Source organism: Mobula birostris, chromosome 12 (assembly GCF_030028105.1).
Source record: "Mobula birostris isolate sMobBir1 chromosome 12, sMobBir1.hap1, whole genome shotgun sequence".
Lineage (NCBI taxonomy): Eukaryota > Metazoa > Chordata > Chondrichthyes > Myliobatiformes > Myliobatidae > Mobula > Mobula birostris.
In genome coordinates, this window is record NC_092381.1 from 45,148,790 (window position 1) to 45,168,157 (window position 19,368).

Genomic DNA, 19,368 nt, shown 5'->3' on the forward strand with positions numbered 1-19,368 from the left:
CCCAGTCTAGCAGTCCTAGTCCTGATGCTCTTGAACTTCCCTTCTGACAGTAGTGAGTTAAAGAGATTTTGGGATGAGTGGTAGAGATCCTCAATATTCAACTGCAGAATATATCTCAGAGCATTCAAACATAATGTGCTACAAACATCGGTCTTCTGTTGTTTCCTCCATTACAAGTTTAGAAATTGAACTTTACATACAGCCCCTCAGAAAAATGAAGCAATCCCTGGGTGCATGCAGCTATATCTGGTCATATTCATGTCCCAGCTGACAGGTAACCATGTGAACCCCAGGAGTGCCAGGTAAGAGAGATACCATCTCCCCTTGCATTTGACATCATTACCATCACCAAATCTCCCCGAGGAGCCAGAGACTAGCTGAACAAGCTACCAATACTGCAATTAGAAGACCAGTAGTTACTGAACCTTCTGGCCTGCATAGCCTTCCAAGCATCTTCAAGGCACACATGTGGGCAAAATACTCTCCTCCTGCCTGATGAGTGCAATGCCAATAACAATCCACATGCTCAGCAATCTAAGACAAAGCAGCTTGGTTGATGTCAACTGAACCACTGCCTATTCATTTATTCCCCACTGCAGCAACATAATCTGATTCTTGTATGCACTGTTCTATTCAATGCGCTCTATCAATTCAAATTTCTATGAAAGCTTCCACCATTTAAAAAAAAATCACTATCAACAAGGACGAACATAGCTGATGCACATGAATGGTAACATCTGCAATTCCATCCAAGTCACAGGCCATCATGGCATTTAAATGCAGCTTTGTCCTTTCATTCCCACATGTGAATGCTGAAACTCAAACCAAAAGAAAGGAGACAGAAAACACGACTCTCTCCTTACAGGAAGCATGGTACAGTGTTATAGGTGTGGAAAGGGAAGTCATTAGGAGAGACGCTGCTTACAAATCAGGACGGAATTGAGCAAGAGCAGTCTAGAGACTTGAACAATTGGAATGAATAGAGAAGAACGCACCCACTGTCACACACAAAGGCTATAGGAGGGTAAAAGAGGAATTAGTTATGGCGAAGCAGAAATGAGGGAAATATGTCTGTCTGAAATCAAACGGGGAAATCGTGGGAAAATCAGGCATAGCAAATATGCAAAGGACGCAGGAAAAATACACCTGTAATGAGAAAGGGGAACTTTTATCAAAGTCACGTTGAACATTTTGGGTTGTAGAAGGATGGAAAATGGGAGAAACTGTTGCAAATAGTTTTCACTTAGATAATGTCAGCTAGCAAACTGAAGCTCAAAACCAAATTCAGAATCAGAATCAGATTTATTATCACTGGCGTGTGACGTGAAATTTGTTAACAGCAGCAGCAGTTCAATGCAGAATATATAGCAAATTAAGTGGAGCTGCAAGTGTTGCAGATGAAGAGGTGATAGATAAATTCGGCAACACACATCAAAGTTGCTAGTGAACGCAGCAGGCCAGGCAGCGTCTATAGAAAGAGGTACAGTCGACGTTTCGGGCCGAGACCCTTCGTCAGGACTAACTGAAGGAAGAGCTAGTAAGAGATTTGTAAGTGGGAGGGGGAGGGGGAGGGGGAGATCTGAAATGATAGGAGAAGACAGGAGGGGGAGGGATGGAGCCAAGAGCTGGACAGGTGATTGGCAAAAGGGATATGAGAGGATCATGGGACAGGAGGCCTAGGGAGAAGGAAAAGGGGGAGGGGGGGAAAACCCAGAGGATGGGCAAGGGGTATAGTGAGAAGGACAGAGGGAGAAAAAGGACAGAGAGAAAAAGAATGTGTGTATATAAATAAATAAATAATGGATGGAGTACGAGGGGGAGGTGGGGCATTAGCGGAAGTTAGAGAAGTCAATGTTCATGCCATCAGGTTGGAGGCTACCCAGACAGAATATACAGTGTTGTTCCTCCAACCCAAGTGTGGCTTCATCTTTACAGTAGAGGAGGCCATGGATAGACATATCAGAATGGGAATGGGATGTGGAATTAAAATGTGTGGCCACTGGGAAATTAGGTAGTGTTTCAAAGCTACAAATACAGCAGAAGCAGCATTGGGAGATCAAACGGGAATTGTACTGCACAGTGAAATGATCATCTTTACTTTCATGTCCTTCACTGAGAAGGAAGGTAGTGAGATCAAAGAATGGAATTATAAAGGACATACAACAGAAAATTTATCTTTTATTTATATATGTTTTTCTGTAGTTTGATCAAAAGTTCAAAGTAAACTTATTATCAAAGTATGTTAACATATGCTATCTTGAGATTTATTTTCTTGCAGGAAATTACAGGGAAAGTAAATAAATACCATAGAATTTATGGAAACACTGTGGGACCCACGGCTTCTGTAACTCCTGCCCAATGGTAGTAGCAAGACAGCATGGCCTGGATGGTAGGGGTCTTTGATGATGGGTTCTTTCTTTTTTTGTAGCAGTACTCCATACGGGAAGGCCAGTGATGGACTGGGATGTATCCACTACTTTCTGTAGTCTTCTTCATTCCCGGGCATTGATAATTCCATACCAGGAGATGTAGCCATTTTGGATACTCTCCACTGTACATCGATAAAAGTCTATCAAAGTTTTTGGTGACATGCTGAACCTATGCAAATTCTTAATAAAGTAGAGGAGTTGAAATGCCAACTCCTTGCCCAAATACCCATTCTTTTAATTTCTGAACCACCATTTTGATGGGGAATTATTCCAGATACAGGAGCAACACTTTAGTCTTTTACATGGGATTTGGAAGAACACTTAGGCTAATCATCTGGGTGACCACAAAATCTGAGGTTACCCTTCTCTTGCTTCATATTTACAATGTCCCAGATTTTTGTGGATACAAAAAAGTGACAGAAAATAAATGGTTTCTCCCTTTTAGAATGGAGCAAGAACATACGGAACTTGCTTGGTTTACATGGCCTTATACTGAATTTGAAGGAAGGACATTTATCCAGCACCTCATGAACATTTAGAATTTAGACTTCCAATTAAAATGAAGAATTTCTCCAGAGATAGATTAAACTTGGCATTCACCTGGCAGTGTCAGGAGTTTTCACACCCTTCAGATGCAAAACAAATCTTTCAATTCAAATGTGCACACAATCTAGTTAAACTAGAACTCAACCAGATGCAGTTTACCTGATCATTCCAAGCAGATATGCAATACAAACTTTCATCTTCTTCAAGTAAATGGATTGTTTGGCTGAGAAAACTAGAAGAAAACAGATTCCAGAGTACTTGCCAATTATGAATAACAAGGACTTGACCCAATCTTGCACCAAATTTATAAACGACAATTATAACTAGCAAGAAATTTTCCACAGAATAATCATTGGCTAGAATACATTCTTTAATCAATTGGGTGTTATGCACAAAGATTTTGAAACTTTTTTATATGAATTTAAAAACACATCAGGAAATGTTTCTTAAAGTAAATCAATCCCTTACAAAACTAACTTACATTGTTTCCCATTTGAAACAGGAAAAATTTTTGTACTCACCTGAAAAAATCCACTGAGATATCCAAGTCGTCCTCAAGTACCACAGTAAACTTTGCATCCTAAGATACCATACAAAAAATAAACAGGAGAATATTATGCAATGGCAAATTAATTAAAAAATATTAAAAGGTAGTGTTTTAACCACTACCAAAGAACAGAAACATGTCAAATATCAATCATCCAGGACTGATAAGATCAAAAGCAGAAAGTGCTAGAAACCCTCTGCAGGTCAGAAAGCATCTGTGGTAAGAGAACACTTCAACTCAAAGACCAGATGGTCTGCCTTGCCTGTAGCATTTCTAGCAATTTTTGTTCTTATTTCTCATTTCCAACATCTGCAATTTTTATTTACTGAAAAAATAATGTTTGTTAATACAGTAGTAAGCCAAATCACAGCCCTGGAAAAATACACAGGCAATTAATTATTTCTATATGAGGGAAGCATGCTCAATCTATTTATTAAGATGGAAGGAGGATGTGACATTTCTATTTTGATGAACAGTAAAGCACAATAAGAGCAAAATGCTAGGAGGTGAAAAGTCAAGACAGTTAAAGTATATCCAATAATCAGGCCCAGGTACATCCTCTCCAGTTAAGTCATAATGTGGTACAGCACAGAAACAGGCCCTTTGACCTGACCAATCCATGCCGACTACAGTGCACATTTAGCTAGTCCCAGTTTCCCACCTTCTGTCCCTCCATGCACCTATCTAAGTGCCTCTTAAATGATACCACTGTATCTGCCTCACCGCTTCCTCCGGCAGCTCGTTCTATATACTCGGAATCCTTGATGTAACAAAGCTCCCTCATCATTTTAAATCTTTCCCCTCTCATCCTAAATCTTGGCACCAGGTTTTGCACTCCTTGGGGGATAAAAGACTATTACCATCCACCTTACCCAAGCCTCTCAATATTTATACCCTTTTATAAGATAATCCTTCATTCTCCAATGTTCCAAGGGATAAAGATCTAACCTGGCCAACTCTCCCTATAACTCAGACCCTCTAATCCCAGAAATATTTCTGTAAATCCTTTTTGCACCCCTTCCAGTTTAACCAGATCTTTCCTATAACAGAACCGTACATGGTATCCAAATGCAGCCTTACCAACAGTTTATACAACTGCAACATAATGTCCTGGCTGATAAAGCCAGCATGCCAATGCCTTTTTCACTACCCTATTCACCTCTGATGCAGCTTTCAATAAACTGCGTACTTGTACTCCTAAGTCCCTCTATTTCAGTACCTAGTGCCCTAGCAATCATACTGCAAGTCCTATGAGGACTTGACTTTACAATGCATTTTGGAAATCTATACTGAAAACCATTTACCACTTCACAGCCCATTTCCCCATCAAAAGTTACAAGGAAAAGGCAGGAGAATGGGGTTGGGAGGGATAAGTCAGCCATGATGAAATGGCAGAGCAGACTCAATGGACTAAATGGCCTAAATCTGCTCTTGTGTCTTATGGTCTTAGCAACACTTCCTAACTTTATGTCACCCACAAACTTACTGATCAAACCTTGGGCATTCAGAAACAAGACATTTATCTAAGAAATGAATAGCAAAGTTCCCAATACTGACCCCCCTACAGCACACAACCAGTTACCGCCTCCATTCAGAGAAACAACCTTCAATCACTACCCTCTGCCTCCTACCTTCAATCTATCTAACTACTAGTGCCTGGACTTAACCTTCCAGAACGGCCTACCATTGAGGACCTTGTCAAAGATTTTGCTGAAGTCCAAACAGATAACATCCACTGCCCTACTCTGAACCTTCTTCAGCTACCTCTTCAAAAAAAAAACTCAAATCCGTCAAGCACAACTTTCCACGCACAAAGTCCTGCTGACTCCTTCTAGTCAGACCCTGCTGGTGGATCCTGCCCCCTCAGAATTCCCTCCAGTAACTTCCCACCAATGATGTCAGCCTGACTGGCCTGTAGTCCCCTGGTTTACCCTTGCTACCCTTTTTAAATAATGAAACAACACAAGCCACTTTCAAGCCTACAGGAACTTCACCAGTGGCTAATGATAAAGCAAATTTCACCACAAGGGCCTCCTCTGCTACTTCTCTAGCCTCCCACAAAATTTGAAGATGCACTTGATCACATACACATATACATATGTACATACAAACACATATAGTATATATACATATAAACTAAATAACTACCGCAAAAAAATAAAGAAATTGAGGTAGTATACATGGATTCATTGTCCATTCAGAAATCTGATGGCAGAGAAGAAGAAGCTGTTTCTAAAATATTGAGTCTGTCTGCAGGCTCCTGTACTTCTCCGTAATGGTAGCAATGAGAAGAGGGCTGATGTGAGTTCTTAATGATAGATGTTGCTTTTTGAGGCTTCGTCTTTTGAAGATCTCAACAGTAGGGAGGCGAGTGCCTATGATGGACTTGGCTGAGTTTGCAACTTTCTGCAGCTTTTTCCGATCCTGTGCAGTGGCCCCTCCATACCAGAAAGGTGTTGCAACCAATTAGAATGCACTTCGCAGAACATTTGCAGAAATTTTTTGAGAGTCTTTCATGATATACCAAGTTTTCTCAGACTTCGCATTTTCTTGTACTGGCACATATTGTGATACATTTCAATAATTATACTAACTTTATCTCCAAAAATTCCTAATGAAATATATAAACCGTTGTGCCTTCTTTGTAATTGCATGAATAGGTTGGGCCCAGGATAGATCTTCAGAGATGTTGACACCCAGGAACTTGAAATTGCTCACCCTTTCCACTGCTGATCCCTCGATGAGGACTGGTGTGTTTGCTCAACTTCCCCTTCCCAAAGTCCACAATCAATCCCTTGGTCTTACTCACTTTGAGTGCAAGTTTGTTGTTGCAATATCACTCAACCAGTTGATCCACCTTCACTCCTGTACACCTTCTCATTATCTTCTGAAGTTCTGCCAACAATTGCTGTGTCATTAGTAAATTTATAGATGGCATTTGAGCTGCGTCTGGCCACACAATCATGGGCATAGACAGAATAGCACAGAGGGCTAAGCACATATCCTTGAGGTCTGCAGGTGATGACAGTCAGCAAGGAGAAGATGTTATTTCCAATCCGCACTGACTGTGGTCTCCCAATTGTTGTTATGTGGCAGCAGCGGGAAACACAAGAGACCAGTGTGTGCGTATGTGTGCAAACGTATACATTCATTCTGGTTGAAGGAATTGGTGACGTTTCGAGTCAGTACTCTGCACTCTATTCGCTCCTCTTCCCCACTACCACCCCCACCCCCCCAAACTAGATGCTGGCTCAACCCACTAAGTTCTTCCAACAGTTGTTTTTTTTGGCATCTCATTCCCCGAAAAGAGCAGCACAGGTAGACAAAGTAGTGAAGGAGTAAGGAATGCTTGTCATCTTCATCTGCTGAGACACTGAGTATAGGAGTTGGAATGTCTTGGTAGAAATGTACAAATTATTTGTTAGACTCTACTGGGAGTACTCTGTGCAGTTTTGGTTGCTACGCCAGAGGAAGGATATGATCAAGCTCCTGAGAACACAAATAGGATTCACAGGAATGTTGCCTAGACTGGAGTGTTTGAGTTATAAGGAGCGATGGGATAGGATTTGACCATTTCCCCTGGAATGAATCATGTTGAGGGATAACCATGGAGGCTTATAAAATTATGAGAATGTATTTCCCAGATAAGGAATTAAAGTGTGTAGATTAAAGGTGAGTGGGGAAAGATTTAAATAGAATCTGAGCAGCAAGATTCTCTCCAAAACACAGTGCATATTGGCTTTGGTAGAGGCAAGTACAAGCACAATTACAATTTTTTAAAGACATATGCAGAGGTACATGGATAGGAAAGGTTTAGAATATTGGCCAAATGCAAGTAAATGGTACTGTAAATTAGCAACTTAGTCAATTTGCAAAAAATGAATATTAAGTGCAACTTTTGGAAAACTACTAAAGATGAAACTACAAACATTTAAAAATACTTTTAAAAACATTTGCTGCAAACACTTAAAACAAACAAAATCAAATAATAAATAAAAAAAGATTTTGCCCTCTCTTTCACATTATTATTAACATGCCCACATTGATTTCAGTGAGAGGGGGGTCTAATCTAGCACAGGATCTGAGACACCTAGGAATGTGAACAAGATAACTGAGTCCAGTGATGGAGAAAACTGCATTACAAATCGGTCAGTAACTTCAGGACTTTACACACACAAAGCCCCCTAACTTGATTCCATTTAAATAGATTAATGCTGGAAATTCCATTTGGAATCATCAATACTTACCTGTAAGATTGAGTCCTAAGTGGGCCATAGTAGTTTACACTTTAAAAGAATCTTGTGCAGAATGGTTTCACTACTTACCGGATGTAAATTGAAAGTGGCTGTCAAACTGGCTTTGTAATGCTGTGAAGAGAAAAAGAAGTTACAAAGGAATACAAGTGCTGATCAGGGTTAATAGACAAAACCCATCCTCTTTATATACATTAAGTTAAAAACACTAACAAATACAGTTACAGTGGTCCTTTTTGTAAATGAAGTTGTCTTCATTCAGCAGCACAAGCAGTTCAGATTTTAATTCATCATTGTTTGTGTCCTTTGAACTATTAAAATCAGGAAACACTGATGGAAAAGGATTCTACTTGAACTGCTAGTAGACAAAGAAAATAGAGAAGGCAAGCAGATTACTAAAACTTTAAACTGTTACCTGTGACACTCGAGCATTTTTAATACTAATGGGAGTATGCTGAACACCTTTCAAGCCAAAGAGTTCTACCACATCCATTGGCTCCTAAAAGAGGGAAGAGAAACATCGAACATTAAAGCACAGATTTACTTGAAATTATATAATTTTCATTTTATTTTTAAACCTGAAGAAAATACCATGTCTAGCATATTATAATTTATTTTATTAAATATCAATCGGAATAATACCAAACCAAAACAAAGAACATATTTGAACACTGCAGTTTGGATATTAAACCTGGGGTCTGGCTTTGGAAGAGATATTGTAACCAAAGGTGAGAGAGTAGAAACATGTATAAATAAAGCAGTTTGGTTACTCACACCTCTTTAGGATGAGCACAATAGAATCCTTATTATCTCTCTAATAATAATCAGATTTTCTCTGCACTTACAAAAACATTAATATTCTAAATATCTCCATAAAGAATCAAAGGTGAATCAGAATGCAGTTAAATTTATCTGTGCCATAGAGAAAAAGGAAAAATAGTTCATTTGGATATTACATTTTCAGAGGGTTTGATTTATGTACACTTATTCTTTTGAATAAAGTAAATTCTCACCTCATAGTAGCCATCAATGAAAACAATGATTTTCTCTGGATTCACACCCTGTGCAGATAGTAATGAACGCAACATCCTGCAAAAAAGCAAAGCTACATTCAAAATTGCGGTTTATTTTATCACCTCTCCTAATCAGATATATTTGGATATATTAAAATCTTGGGGACTTAAAACAAATCAAAAATAAAAAAAAATTCAGGATTTTATTTTAGACCAACTAGAATTGGACCTGGTTTGCAGAGAAGGCAGTCCAAAAATCAGCCACTGTTATGTGTGTGCCCATAGACCAGAATCTTTTTCAACTTCCAATGCCACAAGATTTTCTCCATTGCTCCAATTCTCATGGCAAAACATTCCAAGCTGCAAAAAAGTTATGCATAAAGCCTTTCCAGAGACATTTTAAAAACAATGACACCTCCCATCAGTGACTCCCAAGTATAGATATTCTCCCAACATCTTATTAAATCTTCATGAATATAATCTCTGAGATAGTCTCTATTTCGTACTCTCTAATTCATATATAGTCTGACTATTCAGTCAAATGTCCTTTAACAGGAAGAGTTAGAAATCTCTAGACCTGTTGTTAGCTAGATAGTCATAGATCAGGATGATACACAACTACCTGTACATGAGACAGGAACCATAGAATTCTGAAATATATTCTTAATATAGCAATACAATGAAATAAGGATATGTTGAAATACTCATGTTAACATTAACAAACAAATTAAATACATGTATTTTCAATTCAATTATCATCTGCATGAACCACATTAACAATAAGTAATCTCACCTGTAAAGGTAGTTAGGCCTGTTCCCTGCTATTACTGCTACTGGGATATCATACACTTTATTATCTTTTAGCTGTTAAAATAAACATAATATTCTGTGTTATCCTGGTGACCACTACACAAAAATATCAGAATTTATATGTGTGATATTTGTTCTGTAATAAAACTGAAATTGCGATCAAGGTACAAATCAATACATCTCTCAACAAAACAGCATTCATTGTTTTATTTTTAAATCCTTTTTGGCATCCTTCAAACAATCTCTGCAGTTGACCAGCTGCTTGAAACATCTCAAATGTTAATCTGACCCAACCAGAAGAATCATTCAACTATGCCATCAAAATAACTTCTAACAAAAGTTTCAGTCTTCAGAGCAACCATTTGGCCTCCAGTTTGCATGGACAAAGAGCATTGTGACCAACAATGCCAATGCAGCAACACATAAAAGGTCTTTGGCAGTTTACAATATGCCATCCAAATATTTTATAATAGAATTATTTTAAAACGTGCCAATTAAGAATACAAGCAATGAAATTATCATTTGTAGCAACAGAGCTCCGCAGTTTTTAACAAACATGAGAAAATATACAGATCTCGATTTTTAAACCTAGATTTTTCCATTTTATCAGAGGAATGCAGAAAAGTTCTTCAGCCCAACTTGTCCATGCTCACCAAGGTGCCCATGGAAGGTAGTCCTATTTGTTTTGCAAAGCTATGATAAAACCCTATTGTAATTTCAAATAATGGGGGTAGGATGCAGGAATTTGTTTCATGGTTCACAAACTCTATGATATGTTGTTCAGCTTGTGAGATATTGTTCCAGAATCTACAAGAGGTAGAAAAAGTGTAGGAAGATAAAGGAAAAGATGCATCAAAGTTACAAGTTGTTCTAAATCATGCTCATGATTCACCAAACACACATAAAATGAGCAGCATATTCCTCCCCTATTCCCAAATGAGCTTCTTTTTAGGAGATTGAAATGGTAAAAAAAATTTCAGTCAAATAATCAGTCGACACACATTAACGGGGAACATTCTCGAGCACTGAATTGGATCAATGGCTTAAATGACCACACACACTCAGCCAATCAAATATTAAGATAGATCTTCTAGAAGATTTAAAAATCAGTCAAAAGTATAATCAAATCAATTTAGAACACTTCAGCAGAACTTATCTTATCAAGTCTAAGATGACCCAAGATGGCGCCAGTGTACACCGGACTCTCTGTGGGCTGCTGGAAATTTTCCTCTTAAAATATACTGCTTTTGAACTACTTTCACTGCAATCTAACATGTAAATTTCCTCTTAACAACAGACTACGAAACTCCATCAATGATCTTCAGCTCTCACATTCAAGAGTTAAATGCCAAGCAGTTAAGCGCGGCGCCTTTAAGGGTCAATGCTATGGCCGCGGCCGAAAACGCAGGAGAGACAGGATTCAAACCTGGCTGAAGCATGGGGAAGGAGGCCTCCCCGTCTGAGCATCTTGTTGGTGAATGTACAGTCACTTGAAAATAAGGCTGGTGGCACAATGACATCAGCGCCTGACCCGGGAGCGGAAGTTCCCGGGTTCAAAGCCGGTCGGTCTGCTCCTGAGTACGCTTTCCATCCGTGCCGGGTTGAGTGTCAAGATCACAACTCGACCTCGTAAAATAAAAAGGGAAAATACTGCGAAAATGTCTGTGTGAGGAGTGGGGCGCTCTCTCTCGTTCTGCGCCTTGTAAAAGCCATGAAAAAAGACATCATCACGGACGCACACACACACGCAGATGCAGACTCGCACGTACACAGGCACACGCCAAAAAAAGAAAATAAGACTGACGATCTCAGGGAAAGGCTGCTGTATCAAAGACAGATCTCAAATGTTTATTGCTTTACTCGGCTAACAGTGAACACACTGGATGCAGCTATCTGACCAGAAGGTTTTACAATTTTCAGAATGAACCAAACCTCAAACTCTGGCAAGGAAAGAGGTGGTGTGCGCTTTTGAGTCAATTCTCGTTGGGAGCATGGATGTTGGGGTTATGTCACTTCTTGTCGCCCTGACTTAGAACAACTATGATTAAATGTAAGCTATGCTACTTGCCTCAGGAGTTCGCACCCATGATCCTGACCACAGTTTATATACCACCAGCAGCCGACTATAAGCAAGCACTCGCAAAACTGCACGGTGCTGTCTGCAAACCAGAAATGCCCATCCCGACACATTTCGAATTATAGTCAGCGACTTCAACCAGCCCTGTTTGAAGAAAATCCTGCCCAATTATCAACAGCAGGTGCCCTGTCGCACCAGAGGTCCTAACATACTAAGCCGCTGTTACACTACAATAAGGAATGCTTCAACGCTCCTTCCCACAACTGCATTTTGGTAAGAGGGGTCATTTGGCTGTACTCCTACTACCTGCATATAGACAGAGCTTAAACAGCAAGGCTCCAGACATCAAGACAACTAAGAGCTGGTCACAGGAGGCAGGGGAACAGTTACAAGACTGACTTGAGCCAGTGGACTGGGCCGTGTTCAAGAACACCTCTGAAGGCCTGAATGACAACACCAGGGTTGTTAAAGACTTTATTAAAACAGCTGTGTATGAGATTGTCCCCACAAAATCATTCAGAGTTTTCCCCAATCAGAAGCCCTGGATGAACAAAGAAATCTGGATTTTGCTGAGAGCCAGGTCAGAGGCATTCAAGTATGGAGATCAAGAATGCTACAAGAGGTGCAGGTATGATCTCCGGAAAGCCATCTCTCGGGCAAAGTGGAAATTCTGGACTAGACTGGAATCAGCAAGGGATGCTCGACAGCTGTGGCAGGGTTTAAATGCCATAACCTCCTACAAAGTTAAATCTTGTGACATAGGGAACAGCAGAGCTTCGCTTCCAGATGAGCTCAATGCCTTCTATGCTTGATTTGATCACCAGAACAGGGAGGAACCATCACACACCCCAATGTCACCCAATGGTCATTTGGTCTCAATATCTGAAGATGACGTGTGGGTTGCCTTTAAGAGTAAATCCAAAGCAAAGCATCCAGTCCAGACAGAGTACCTGGCTGAGAACTGAAGACCTGTGCCAACCAATCGACTGGTGTATTCACCGATATCTTCACCTCTTGCTCCAGCAGTGTGGTACCAACCTGCTTCAAGCAGGCTTCAATTGTAACAGTGCCTAATAAGAGCATGGTAGCCTGCCTAAATGACTATCGCCCAGTGACATTTATATCCACAGTGATTAAGAGTTTTGAGAGGCTTGTATGGAAGCATATCAGCTTCTGTTTGGGTGGCAACTTGGATCTGCTCCAGTTGGCCTTCCAAGGCAACAGGTCTACAGCAGATGCTATCTCGTTGGCTCTTCACACAACTCTGGAACATCTGAACAGCAAAGATGAATACATCAGAATGCTCCTTATCGATTACAGCTCAGCATTTAACACCATCATCCCCTCAAAACTAATCAGTAAACTCATGACCTGGACCTCAATACCCCCTTGTGCAATTGGATCCTAGATTTCCTCACTTGCAGACTCCAGTCAGTTCAGACAGGCAAACACATCTCCTCCACAATCTCTAACAGCACAGGAGCACTGTAAGAATGTGTATTTAGTCCCCTGCTCTACTCACTTTACACCTATGACTGTGTGGCTAAGTACAGCTCCAACACCATATACAAGTTTGCTGATGACACCACTGCTGTGGGCTGTATCAAAGGGAGTGATGAATCAGCATACAGGAGGGAGACTGCAAACTTGCCTGAGTGGTGTAATAACAACAACCTCTCACTAAATGTCAATAAGACCAAGGAACTGATTGTAGATTTCAGGAGAGGGAAGGTCTATGAGACAGTAATCATTGGAAGACAGAGGTGGAGAGGATCAGTAATCTTAAATTCCTAGGTGTTGCTATCTCAGAGGACCTGTCCTCACCTATTACATAAATAATATTGCCAAGAAAGCACAACAGCGCCTCTACTTCGTCAGGGATCTGCGGAGGTTTGGCATGTCATCAAAAACCTTGGCAAACTTCTATAGATGTGCTGTGGATAGTCTGCTGACTGGCTACATTACGGCCTGGTATGGGAACACCAATGGCTTTAAAAGGAAAATCCTACAAAAGGTAGTGGATTCAGCTCAGTACATCATGGGTAAACCCCTCCCAACCATTGAGCACATCTACATGAAACGTTGCTGTAGAAAAGCAGCATCCATCATCAAAGATCCTCACCACCCAGGCCATGCTCTTTTCTCACTGCTGCCAACAAGTAGAAGGTACAAATGTCTCAGGAATCCCACCACCAGGTTGAAGAACAGTTACTACCCCTCAATCATCAGACTCTGGAACAAAAGGTGATAACCACACTCATTTAAGGACTCTGTTATATTGCTATTCCATGCTCATTACTCATTGCTATTTATTTATATCTGCATTTGCATAGTTTGTTTTCAGTTAACAGTTCTTACTGTTTACGGTTTATAGTTACTGCTCTATAGATTTGTTAAGTATGCCCACAGAAAAAGCTCAGGATTGTATATGGTGACATGCATGTACTCTAATAATACATTTTACTTTGAACTTTGGTCTATTATAATATAGCAGCTACTTGAAAACAATTGATAAAAGGGAGATAAAAAAAAACTTACAGGCTCAGGATTAAATTCAATAGGTGCTGGGTCCTTACAGCTGCAGATGCTCCCATATCCTTCCACTTTGCTGCAGAAAGTCTTCCTCCTGCGATTGGCATCCGTGTCTGCCCAGTGGCACTCAGCATCTTCAGAAGGAATGCAAACCTTTAGCAGACACTTGACTTTTTGTGACTTGTCACACCAAAGGAATTGGTTTGGAATATTTGTCGTTTATTTCCATCAAAATCTACTAATTACAACTTCAAATGTTTTGTTCCATTCACATACTTCAAACTAACTACAGGTAATTTCGTAGAGATACAGCTGTAGAATACAAATTGCAAGTGAAGGATTTTCAGGCAGGTATTCTCTGCTGGGAACAGGGCGGTGAGGCAAGATTGAGCTCGTTGTAGCTTAAACATTGACTACGATGGCACGTGACTGATCAGTTTGCTTCTCAATTTTTTTAATTTTTCAAAAAAAAATTAAAGGCATCCATGCAGCTTCACCAGTTACTTAAAATTGCATAAAGCATGGTGCTTAATGAGAGAGTAAAGGCTGAATACTGCTCATAATGTACTGCAATGCTCAGAATAAACTGACCCACATCTTAAAAAGGACAAATGCTAAATATTCACCTTCAGTCGAAGTTAACTGAACTTCGGTCTTCAGTAAAACAGGATCACCCCAAGTGGCCAATGCAGGAGATTTTGAATGTTTTTCACCATATACCTGACCTGAAAGTAGAATTGAACATTGTGAGTTTCCAAATAAATCAGTTTGACATCCACCTATTTGACACGTATTAACTGCAAGAACATGCAAATCCCCACATCCCTCTAACTAATAAGCCATTGAAGATGACGGGATTCAAAGTGGAAATCTTCTGCAATGCTGAGTGCAGGGCAGTGGTATAACAAATTCTTACTACCTCAAAAAAAATTGTTCACTTCTCCACGTTATTACTTTTGGTATGTTTCATTTTTCAGGTAAAATAATGAAAGCACTGTATGAACATGTAAATATGCATAAACTTTACCTCCTTTCTTTACAACGAAAGTCCACATGTCACGCCAACTGAGTGAGGAGGCAATTTGACTGCCTAGGCCTTTCAGCAGGTTTCTGGCCGCGTCTTTCAGGTGGAAGGATCCTTCATCCTAAGTAGCAAGAAAAAAGAAAATAACAGCCAATTTCCCCCCAGTGTAGTATGTTTAAAGAAAGGAAAAACTAAAATACTTATTATTAACATCATTTTATATTGCTGTAATCTCATTGACTCATCCCGATAGAAATTTATGGCAAAAAAAAATCACAAAAAACACAGGAGATCTCAACAGGTCTTTCAGCAACTGTGGAAAGAAAGTCGGAGTTAATATATTTTAGGTCAACAATCCTTTATAAGGACAGTGAAGAGATTCAAATTCTCTAGTTTTGACCATCCAAAGTGATCCAGTTTATTGCAATTAACCTCAGCATGAGGAATACTGACATTTCACTGTTTTCTATAGTAACATGTGTGTATATTTGAGGAAGTCTCACTTAATAACCTACCTTAATAAAAAATATTGGGAAATAAGTGACTGTAAACTTAACAAAATATTTAAAAGGTAGCAAAACTTAAAATGTTACACTTAGTACAAACTTCTAAGGGAAGAAGGAGAGAATGCAAGTCTGCCCCATTGACAGATTATTGTGACTTTCGTTGCTTAAACTTTAATTAAAACAAGATCAATCTGCAAAACAGCTCAAAAAAGCAAGATGTTACATCAAACAACACCAAGTATCTCGGATGGAGAAGATTTTCTACTGCTTTTCTAATCCATCATGAACCTCATTTTGCAGGAAAATAGCCAAATAGGACTTTAAACAATATCTACTGAAATATCAGTTTCTCCTTCCCCACTTCTAACTTATAAAAGTTTCCTTTTCCTGTGACAAAGGTAAAAAGTAATCACAACATTGGATGAGTATTTTGTTTTGAATTTGGGAATGCAGAAAAAGATTTTTTAAATGACATGGTTCATACTGTGCACTATTCATATCTTTCCATCGCTGGCACGACAAGACAATAGGAAATCAAGTCAGTAAACGGAATACATTTAGAAAATCTGAAACTAGACGTATTTTGCACATTTCAAACCCATTATCGAATCTAGGCCAAGTAATCCTCTTACAAACCAGATTTGATGTATCACCCTTCAAGCAAACTTGGGCATGTCTGAACAAGGAAAGTTTCTCTTCCACTCTCTCCCCCAATAAATTTTACTTTGGTTTAAACATTACTGTTTATGCAATAACTTTCTAAAACTGCATTATTATATTGGAATTTGTTTACCGAGGTACAGGGAAAAGTTTGTCTTGCATACTGCTCATACAGATCAATCCATTACATAGACCATTGAAGCAGTACAAGGTAAACAGTAACAGAATGCAGAATAAAGTGTAACACCTACAGAGAATGTGGAAGTAAACAATAAGATGCAAAATCATAACAAGGTATGATTTTGAGGTATGAGGTCAAAAGTCTATTTTATCATACTTAGTCCATGAGCCAGTAGGGTTGGTTGGTACTACTTGAGGGGAATAATGCTCATAGTGATTTTTGGCAAGGTATACATCTCCAGAGTTCGAAAATATGTGATAGCATTGCACCAGTGGTAGCTTTATGTATGGTATCATGCATTTTATAACACTATCCTAAAATGAGCATTTCTGAAAAGTGGCCAATATAAAGTACAACATATATCTTCAACCTCGTGGTATTTTGTCATCAGTGATCCCTCAACACTGAAATTTGTCACAATGATAGCTGAGTTCAAGCACTTTTCATCAAATGTTGTTATAAAATTCTACATTGAAAACTGTGTCATTGGTGGCACTCACAGTACAGTGTCCAATTTCAGTAGAGTGAATCATTTCATTTATAGAAAAATATTTGTCTGTTTATTTTGGAAAAGTCAATAAAAAACCCTAGGACACATATAATCACATGGATTTGTGGAGAATTTATTCTGGAATTCAAGTAATCACTTTTTGTATATATTCCATATTAACATCAGTACAGCAGAAAATGTTACCCCACCCCACAAAAGGTTAAAAACCTCATTTGGAGAGATTTCTAGGTTTTACCAATGTCATGATATCTTCCATATTGTTGTATCAAATCAAAACAATCTTAAGCTTTTGTCACAGCATACAGAATTACAGTACAATAATTCAAATGTGGGGTTCCACACGGCCATAACCTAGGCCCCAATTGGTTGTAAAATGAATATACTTAATCAAAGACTGCTTTCCATACTTTTATAACCTATTAATAATCATAATAATTTTCCAAGTCTTCCACATCTTCATCTGAACTTTCCACACTCTCTGAGGTGGATGCCTGGTTCTCACAGTCTGCCAGTCTACACATGTCAGTACACCTGAGGCTATCTGCAACACACATACATCTTGGGAGTGAATATTTTTCTGGACAGTTACAGGCTAGTAGATCCAGGACGGGATCGGGTGCTGGCTGGCCTTCCATCCAGTGCACCACCAACTGTTCAGCTTGCTCTTCTCTCTCCATCTTCTGTTCTCTGCCAACAGGGCTTGGCACTTGTGGGTCCTTCTCCAAACATTTTCTCCATATACCAGCCTGGTAGTTGGCTCGCTGTCCCCCTCACGAGAGGCGCGCAGAAGTTCAAGTACTACGTTCTCTACCATGCCAATGTATGATATCCAGAATGCGGATAGCTCTCCATTGTTGTGACAGAGGTGTTCCAGAAAGTCTCTCCACAGGGTTATCAGCTCAGCTAAGAGTGGACTTTGCAGCAGGTTGTTCAAGTTCTGTTGGTTCAAGTCAATGGCCATGTCATTCACATGGTCTAAGAATGATTTGATCATCCCACTCCTCTCTGGAATGTTGTCGTCAACCCCGGTGTGAACTCTGCCTATGCGAGTCTCATCAGTGCTTCATAGATGTACTTGTGGACCCTGACAGCACGAATGTAGTGTTTACCATCAAGGACTCCATTGATGGACCCCTCTGCGACAATTCCAGCCTCTATGCATACGTCCTTTAGACCAGCATCCCAAAATCGCTTTCCTAGGATGGCTAAGGCATTACATATGGCATGGAGTTTCCCCATCCTGAGAAGAATGTTGGAGAAGCACTCTTTGTGCTTCCAGGCAATTTCAGTGGCTTTTGCATAGAGTGCTTGATCCATGACTACCACTATTGTTTCTAGATGAAGTTCCTTCCTGATTAGCTCTGATTGGTTCAGGGTTTCACATACTGTGGTCAACTCTGTGGCTGGTGAATTGATAGTTGGCAGATACCCAACAATATCTTGTGAGATTGGTTCTTGATCCCCAGTGCTAATATTAAAACCAGTCCAGCTTGGGATTCTCTGATTCTCTGGATCTGTTTGCCTTGCAAGTGTCCACACCAGGTTCTTCTTGCAGGCAAGCTCACTTTTGATCACTTTATAATTTATTGTCGCCAAACAATTGGTACGAGAACGTACAATCATCACATCGATATTTGATTCCGCGCATCACACTCCCTGGATTACAAATATTAAATATTAAAAATATTTTTAATTAGTAAATATTAAAAATTTAAATTATAAATCATAAATAGAAAATAGAAAAATGGGAAGTAAGGTAGTGCAGTCTTATCACAGTTGGAAAGAAGCTGTTCCCAAATCTGGCCCTACGAGTCTTCAAGCTGCTGAACCTTCTCCCGGAGGGAAGAGGGTGAAAAGTGTGTTGGCTGGGTGGTTCGTGTCCTTGATTATCCTGGCAGCACTGCTCCAACAGCGTGTGGTGTAAAGTGAGTCCACGGATGGAAGATTGGTTTGTGTGATGTGCTGCGCCGTGTTCACGATCTTCTGCAGCTTCTTTCGGTCTTGGACAGGACAACTTCCATACCAGGTTGTGATGCACCCTAGAAGAATGCTTTCTACGGTGCATCTATAAAAATTAGTGAGGGTTTTAGGGGACAGGCCAAATTTCTTTAGTTTTCTCAGGAAGTAAAGGCGCTGGTGGGCCTTCTTGGCATTGAACTCTGCTTGGTTGGACCAAGTCAGGTCATTTGTGATATTGACCCAGAGGAACTTAAAGCTTTTGACCTGTTCCACTTGCATACCACCGATGTAAATTGGGTCGTACAGTCCGCTACTCCTTC

At 39.8% G+C, this 19,368-nt stretch overlaps 1 protein-coding gene across 2 annotated transcripts in view; it reads right to left on the reverse strand.

Annotated features, from left to right (window-relative positions):
* pomgnt1 (protein O-linked mannose N-acetylglucosaminyltransferase 1 (beta 1,2-)) overlaps positions 1-19,368 on the reverse strand; it is an 82,877-nt gene that overhangs the window by 31,371 nt on the left and 32,138 nt on the right. For both annotated transcript variants that reach the window (XM_072273715.1, XM_072273717.1), the window contains exons 6-14: positions 15,235-15,352; positions 14,834-14,932; positions 14,214-14,341; positions 9,582-9,652; positions 8,789-8,864; positions 8,191-8,274; positions 7,848-7,889; positions 3,497-3,555; positions 3,135-3,207 (exon numbers count right to left, since the gene is read on the reverse strand). In XM_072273715.1, the coding sequence (XP_072129816.1) occupies positions 3,135-3,207; positions 3,497-3,555; positions 7,848-7,889; positions 8,191-8,274; positions 8,789-8,864; positions 9,582-9,652; positions 14,214-14,341; positions 14,834-14,932; positions 15,235-15,352 (750 nt within the window). The remainder of the gene's footprint in view (positions 1-3,134; positions 3,208-3,496; positions 3,556-7,847; positions 7,890-8,190; positions 8,275-8,788; positions 8,865-9,581; positions 9,653-14,213; positions 14,342-14,833; positions 14,933-15,234; positions 15,353-19,368) is intronic.